General features: G+C 32.6%; 1 protein-coding gene across 1 annotated transcript in view; it reads left to right on the top strand.

Moving 5' to 3' along the window:
• Positions 1-7,110, top strand: part of LOC117113704 (NACHT, LRR and PYD domains-containing protein 12-like) — a 24,106-nt gene extending 16,996 nt beyond the window's left edge. Inside the window, exons 4-5 of the mRNA XM_033257125.1 lie at positions 1,803-2,024; positions 2,800-7,110. Coding sequence (XP_033113016.1) covers positions 1,803-2,024; positions 2,800-6,068 — 3,491 coding nt within the window. The 3' untranslated portion in view covers positions 6,069-7,110. The remainder of the gene's footprint in view (positions 1-1,802; positions 2,025-2,799) is intronic.
• The last annotated feature ends 1,562 nt before the right edge of the window (positions 7,111-8,672 follow it).

Here is an 8,672-nt window from a genome sequence, read left to right as displayed (position 1 = left end):
TACAGTAAACATATTTAAAGGAACAAAACATGTTTTACATGGTGGTCACCTTGGAATTTAATATGGCTGCTAAATGACCTTGACCTAAAATGGCTGTCATAATGACCTCTGATGAAATAGTTCCTATCAAAAATTGAATTTTGTGAGCTTATGTATGATTTTGCTCTAAAACACGACCACTTACAAACTATTAAGATTTTCTACGTATTTAACAGAGGAATGAAATTGAATGACTTTAAATGACCATCTGACCATGTCACAAGTGCTATAAATCCTTGACCATGAAAATATATTTTTAGACATCATAATTCTTATTGTAAGTTGTTTAAAAGCCGATATATTGATAAATATAGGTTTTGCGTGGCAGCCATTTTGAAATTTAAGATGGCTGCCAGAATGAATTAGAATTGATTGGTCAAATATCATAATGCAGACCCCTGTAAACATTTAAATATTCTAGTTTTAATATCATTTTCCCATCTGTCATGGACACACTTCCAATTTAACATAAAGAAGAATTCTAGATAGTCTATTTTGGAGTATTTGAAGATGAATAATATTTTCAGAACTACAGTTGGACCAAACATTACAACAATAATCAAAACAAGGAAGTACAATTCCACTGTTTACAGTGCCATTAATAAAAAATTCAAAGTAATTATGTCAGATTGCAGTCACCCTCTTTATCATTACCTTTTAATTAGCAAAACTAGTCGTGGATAGTATACATGTAACTTATTCTACATGATTTTTCCATGACATAAGTGAATCAAGATATTTGAAACTTTGAACTCTTTCCACATGATATTATTAGTTATTTATGTAGAAGCAGTTTGGCGCAGTGGGAACGGTTTAATTTCCCAACCTCGAGGTTGTGGTTGCAATCCCTCACTGTACATATAGCTTGTGTCCTTAAGCAAGGCACTGTATCTGCATTGCTTCTCTCCACCCAGGAGTATACTGTAAATGGGTTTAATTTGGGTGGAAAATTTACTCATGATAATGATATTAGAACTCTCTAGCTCTTTTATTAACTTTAAGTGAAGTTTATAAAATTAAGGTGCAAAATTATCCCTAAAAATGGAAAACATGATGTATCTGGCACACATAATTTGATCAGAGGGAGCCAGGACCCCCCCCCCCAATCCCTTAAGTTCATCAAATGTTATAGTAGTAAATTATCGGTTTTATGAGAAAAAAAATGTAATGTAGGCCTATGTAATGTTAGCCTCCTTTTATTATGATTTACAGTGTAACTGAGTGACCTTGCCTCAGACCCAGTGCACATGAGAATGTTGTGCATACAGTAAGCCTACAGTAATAATTAATGTTAAAATAAAAAACATTTTGTTACTATCATGGTAACTCTCTGGTTACTAGTATCGAGGTAGCAAATGAAAACACTGTAATTTATTACAGTATTATTTAGTATAATCAGAGTGTAAATTACTCTTCCCTAATATAATACAGTTTAACCTTCCTGTGTGACCACCTCCCCTAAGCGATCCCCTCCCTTAACGTCCACTCTCATATACACTAGTCCTGTTATCCCTATCTAATCAGTGCATTTGATACCTCTCATAAGCCACCATCTCTCATAAGTCACCGCCACCATCTCTAGTAAGTGACTGCCACACCTTTTTGACTTTTGGATTTTTCTTATGATTTACTCCTTTAAGCGACCACCTCAAAAGTTTGCAATGTCGTTTGACGACAAATCAGTCAAATTAATACCTAACAATTCAGTTAATCTTACTCACATCATAAATATGTTTAAAATTAAGAAATTTATCTGTTGGCAGGATATTGTGGACCAGCAGATGGTATTGGGAAAAGTGCAATGTCTAGTCATCAACAGCAAACCCCACCAGCAAGACAATTGCTCTTGCCTCAACAGCTGCAGCAACTCCAAGCACAGATACTGGTTTACAACTATTTAGCCTGGAATCAGCCGATTCCTGATTGGTTGAGATCAGCTGTGCAGGATAACCGCCTGGTGCAAAGCCTTCAAAGACCATCCCCAGGTAGGCATATTATTTTTATGTCTTAAACTAATTCTTAATTCTGATTTGATGTTATTGTATGTATTTTTGTATTGGATTTAGTGCACTTGCATCCAATCAGAATTAAGAATTGGCTTAAGCCTATTTGATTTGACTTCCTTTTTATGTTTCCATGTTTCTTCTCATGTGTTCGTTGGTCTGCAGTAGCTATACAGTAGTAGTAACTGGAGTGACCCACTGGATAGGGTTTATTCGGTGAAATTAAATTCCAGTATCTTAGAAAGTTACATCTCAAATGCAGTGTCAGAATGTTTCATCTCAAATGCAGTGTACATGATATACTGTGACAAATGTAGTATGGGCAGTTATACTAGTGAAACCAGTACAAAATTTAGATTTAGAAGACTAAAGTAAAGGGTTTTTTGTTTATTGAATATTTAATAACACAGGGGAAGATATATAAATCAGAAAATGTAATTAAATAATGAACCTTATGAAAGATAATAAAAAAAATACTACTACTTCTAATACTCTCTTTTTATAAAATACATGTAAATATTTAATTCTATTACTGTATAAGATAGGAATATGATAATAATAATGTAGTGTGATAGCTAAATAATTATGTTTATTTAGCTATATAATTCATCTGGTACTAAGATTCAAAGAAATTTTAAACCTAATTTTGTGTTTATATTTTTAATGATAAAATAATATATTAATAATATAATAAAATTTAAATAATAAAATACAGGAAGATTAATACCTCTCAACTGTTTGATTTATACTATTTCAGATAAAATTATCAAAGATTATTTGACAAGACAACAGAAAAAATGGTATCAGGATGTGAATCGAATGACACCAGCAATCTGGCATAAACATTATAAAGTAGATATTGCAGAAATATTCACTGAACTCAGCTTACGGAAATCTAAAAACAATTCATCATGTACAAGAGAGAAAGGTGAACCCACATCATTAACGGAGGTATTAAACATTATTGAATCAGAAGGTTCATGTAAGGTATTAATAACAGGAAAAGCAGGAATGGGCAAGACAACACTCCTCAAATATATTACTTATAAATGGGCTACTGGTGATGTCCATAATGCTTTTGCTGGTAAATTGCTATTTCTGATCAAAATTGGGGATATTAAAGCAGGTGCAGATATCGTGGAAATAATTATGAAAAACGTAAATACGAACGAATTATTAATCAAGAATAATTTGCCAATTAAAGCTGTTGAAAGATTCCTGTACAACCATGGTGATGATATAGTGATTTTGTTAGATGGATATGATGAGTTACAAAGCGATGCAAAGGACCTTATAAATCTGTTCAAAGGAGTTGAATTAGAAAAAAGCACTGTTGTGATAACATCCCGACCTGACAACACAGAGAATTTGGTTGAATGTTGTACTTTACATATTCAAGTGAATGGATTCAGTTCAAGAAACATAAAGGAGTATATTAATAAATATTTTTGTTCAACCAAGAAATATGAATTGGGGAAATCACTATTGAAGGAGTTTAGCTTTCATTTAGAGGATGAATGGGAGTGGGATGGTAATCATAATGTGGCATTTGGATTGTGCTCTTCCCCATTGTTACTGCTTATGATCTGTACCATATGGGAACAAAAACAACATTTTCCAAAAGACTTGTCAGATCTTTTCACTAAACTGATTTGTTGCATTTTAAGTCAGTATGAAAGCAAGTGTAATAAACCTGATATTTTCCCAATTGAGAGAATTCCAGAGCAGTATAAACTTGCCATTCTACTATTAGGAGAATGTATGTATGAAGGCCTAAAGGAAAATAAATTGTCTATTGACAAATATGTTTTGTCAAAGATGTCAAAGAATCTACATTCTGTAGAGTTAGCATTGAAACTTGGATTTGTTTATGAAGATACCCCTTTTAACCCTGGTGATGTAAGGGAGATTTACACACCTCCACACAAACTAATCTCAGAAGCACTAGCAGGGTTTTATTTGGCTAATCAAATTGAGAAAGAGCATTTGAAAGGTGATGAATATGAGGTAATAAGATGTAATAAATATTTAAATATGACAAGAAAGTTTACAATAGGATTTCTAGATGATAAAGCTGGTGAAATGCTGAAACATTGGTTAGTAATGCCTTCACAATTGTACTCAGTAGCACAGTGTTTTAACTATGTAAAGGAGGAAAATGAAAAATCTGTACTAAGGAAATTAGATGAAAACATGTCCACTAAAATGAAATCATACTGTGAGCAAATGTGTGAGACATTCAGAAGTGTTCTTGATGATGATAGAAGTGAGCATTTATTAAAACTTATTAAAAAATGTTGTGTTAAATATAAAAATTCTCTTTATAAACTTGAACAGAAAGTGGTATCATTGGTAGATACATCCAGTAAAGAGTCTCTCAGAAAGTCATGCAGAAGAATTGTACTTACGTCAGTTATAGAACAAATAACTAATGACAGCGAAGCAGGGACTCAATTTGCTGTATTTGTACTTAGATGTATTTCAAATTGGAAAGATGAAAGCCTTAATGTCCTTTCAGCTGAGATAAAATACCTCCAAATTAATTATGATTGCCCTTCATTGACGTTACACTGGGGATTTAATTCATCATTCTTGATTCATTTCCTGACACATTCAAACCTATCTGACTTATTTGTACATGATGGTCTGCTTACTGAGGATACACTCAGTGTAGTTATCAAAGAGTTACATAAAACTAATGTAAAGTTGACATTAAAATTACTTTCCATAAGTTGTACTGATCTACGTAATATCGATGGAGCATTACTAGGAAAACTATTTGAAATAGGTCCTGCACTGAATAGACTAAATGCAAGCAACTGTAGGCTATCAAGTGATATTGTGAGGGCGATGATTACTGAATGTTCAAACAATGGATGTAAACAGCTATGCCACCTTGACATAAGCAATAATGACCTTGATGATGCATTATTGTGTGATATACTTAAAATGTATCCAGCTTTATCTATTCTTAAGGTAGCTTCATGTGGCCTCTCAAAGGAAAGTTTAAATAACATGGTAAATGAGTTTCCTGAAATTAAACTTCTTGAACTTGATTTTAGCCGAAATTGTCTAGGGAATTTAGATGGGGAAACTTTTGGAACGTTAATGAAAAAATTGCCCAAACTTCGTTTTTTTGGTATGGCTCATTGCAGTATATCAGGCTCTATTGTTAATGAAATGATGAAGGAATGTAGTACGATGAATGTAGTATTAAAAGACAACATGCTTGAACTGGATGGCAATGACCTTTCAGATATTAATGGTAAATCAATTGCAGAGTTAGTCAGGGTAGTGCATAGATATTTTAGCTTACATGATTATTTTCTTACAGCTGATAATCTTCAACAACTGTTTGAATCAGTAGATATAAATATTAAACTGAATTGGAAATATTTATATATGAGTAAAATTAACCTATCTTGTATTAGTGGAAAAACACTATCATGCCTTTTTAATGTCTCCCCAGACCTGATCTATATTGACTTGAGTAACTGCAGTTTATCAGGCAGTATTGTTAATGAAATGATGGAGGAATGTGGTAGGATGAATGTAGTATTGAAAGGCAAAATACTTAGACTGGAGGGCAATTACCTTTCAGATATTAATGGTGAATCACTTGCAGAGGTAATGGTAAATTACTTAGACAGGGTAATAACAATGCATCAAAAATGTTTGTTTTACCGTCCAGGTGTAGGTTCCTTCATATGGAGGGATTATCGTCTTACAGCCGATAACCTACATAAGCTTGTTGAATCAGTAGGTGAAAATAAGACACTCAGTTCGAATATTGTTGACGTCAATCTGAATAGGATTAACCTATCTTCAATCAGTGGTAAAACATTAGCTTGCTTTTTAAAAATCTTTCCAGACATATCACATATTGACATGAGCCATTGTAGTTTATCAGGCAGTATTGTTAATGAAATGAAGGAGGAATGTGTTAGGTTGAATGTAGTATTGAAAGAAAACGTGCTTAAATTGAAGGGCAATGACCTTTCAGATGTTGATGCCATTAGTTACTGAGTTATAACATAGAGAAAATAGTGTTCTATTTTCTCTATGGTTATAACAGGGAGATGTAAATAATGTGTGGTGGAAAATAAGAGTTAAACACGTTCAACTTTTTTTTATACAATTTGATATGACGTCATCGTACCCATACATGGGTACATCACATTTTTTTGTCACATAAAATTTGATAGTGTAGACAAAGCTTTAAAGGGGTCACTACTCTCTTATCCACAACAAGTGCAACAAACTCAAATATTTAATTTACATTTTTATTTTGAATATTTTTGAGCCCTAAAAATTAACCAAATTTTGTTCTTAGTTCTTGGATAACGGTACAGGACTATCGGTATCAAGTTTTCTTCCAGTTGGGCTTTATATGTCCAGTGTGGGTTGGTTGGAATTATTCATTGCCCATATTGTTACTGTTACTTCTCTTCATGTGATATTAACCAATCTTGTCAATTTTATCCTTTAGCTATTTGAATGATGTTTCTTTGATTTTTTTTAAATAAAAAAGTACATTCATAGAGGATTTGATTGATAACCTGAACCCTGATTTCTGTGTCATACTCCATTCATCTTCGACATCAAGTAGAATCCCAGCCCATCCTCCACCTCCCTGCTGGCACCACCACTGGTTGTTATAATAACATTTCTATTAATTTTGTATCATAATAATGTATTATTTTCACAGTGAAGATTATTGTCCAAACTGTAAGTGACAAATACTGTAACTGTGATATTCCCTTATTTGGGTGTATATATGACATCATCATGCCCATATATGGCACATCTCAGAGTTTCACATAAAAATTTATTAGTGAAAGGAACACTGTAATTTCCAAATTTTTGGATGAATAAAGTGATGTCTATGTCTATGTCTAGAGCTTAACAAATTAGTTGTGATTATTGTAAATCTCATCTTAAGGTGAATTTAACTAAAATTATACTGTATCTAATGTAGTGGTAATTGTTATTGTATTGTAGGTGGTGTTTTTGGAATTTGTTAAGAGTATGTTACTTGAATATTCAAATAAACAGTTAATTGTAAGAAGTCCATGGCACGTGTTATTTATTTGCATTTACCGTGTTTGCCATATTGTAATATTGTATGTCATCTACCTTAGTAAGTGGACGGGTACCACAATCAATAGTTTGCCTCGTCCAGAAAGAGTTGCAACAGCATTTCAGGAATTTACTGGTTCTGGGTATTTATATGGCGCCTTTCTCTTGCGGTTATAAAGAGCAAGCCAAGGAATACAGTAGCAGGCATAAAATTGGTCACCATTCAGGGACCCCATGCATTACAACAGTACAGTCTCGCAAACAAACTTGCCTTATTTTTTTAACTTGGTGCTTTTAATTTTGAATTGGCGCATTATATATCTCAGTTGTTAATAATTATGAAGATTCTTCAGGAATTCCAAAATGTGAACATTGTAGGACCTAGGAGTAGTGGTCGATCACTTAAAGCATAGAAATTTAAAAGGAAGATGCTGTTAAATGAAATGATGAAGATAATGATGATGATAATTATATTTTTGTTACTTGTGTTATGGACAGTCCCTAATGTTCAGCTTCATCCGGATGGGGAACCAGTCAATTCGAGCGGATGCCACTTTGAGCGAAGGCCAATTTGAGCGGATTTTTTTTCGAGCGGATGCTAGTTTGAGCGGAAGAAGATCCACTTGTGCGAACAACAACCTGTGCGAGTTATATACAAATTACTTCAAAATTTCCTATTTTTGAGCTAAAAATTTGACATTTTCAAAGGGTACAATTATGGTATTTAAATTACTGTAACATTTGTTTATTAACAATTATTTTTATATTAGTATTAAAGTTTATTATTGTTACTATATTACTGTATTTTTTTTTGTTCTTGTCTGTTACGTTTCCATTTACCATATTTTCTGATCATGTTTATAATAATATTGTAAAGGAAATATGTATTTTCATATTTATATTTTCCATATAAAATTATCAATAAATTAATAATTGCATTCTGTACATTTTAAAAGCCGTTTCATTCTTCTTTTATAAGCCCGAGAAAATCACTCAACTTGCTCGGCGTATTTCTTTAGTTGAACAACTACTAGAATTGTGGAAAGAAACGTTTCCACAAATTGATTCCCATGGTACTCTTAAGGCGAAGCTGACACAAGGTTTGTGATTTCCTGTTTGTTTTATTTCCATTTTCGATACATTACTGCCAAGACAGAAGTAGGTCAGATGCTAAAATAGATGACTAGCTATTTCTAGGTACAAACACGTGCGCTGGAGCGCAGTTCACCATTTTACGTGTGTTCACCTACTTCATGAAACCAGTAACTTTGAATCGTCTGCGCTGGCTGCTGATCATGTTTATAAAATACAAAAATGATTGGATAGTTTATATTTGTTAGGCCTATATGATTTCATGTGTAATGTAAATAAATATGTATAAATTATATATATTATATTATGTATATATATATATATGTATGTGTATATTATAGGCCTCTATATATATATAGTTGTTTCTAGGTATATCCTATATGCTTATATAATATCATATATAAATATATATATATATTCATATTTATGAACTGCGCAGGGACATCAAAGAAAACTAAA

This window comes from Anneissia japonica, unplaced genomic scaffold (assembly GCF_011630105.1).
Source record: "Anneissia japonica isolate Jap-2015-1 unplaced genomic scaffold, ASM1163010v1 scaffold287786_len32136_cov130, whole genome shotgun sequence".
Lineage (NCBI taxonomy): Eukaryota > Metazoa > Echinodermata > Crinoidea > Comatulida > Comatulidae > Anneissia > Anneissia japonica.
This window is presented reverse-complemented; position numbering and strand designations above follow the sequence as displayed.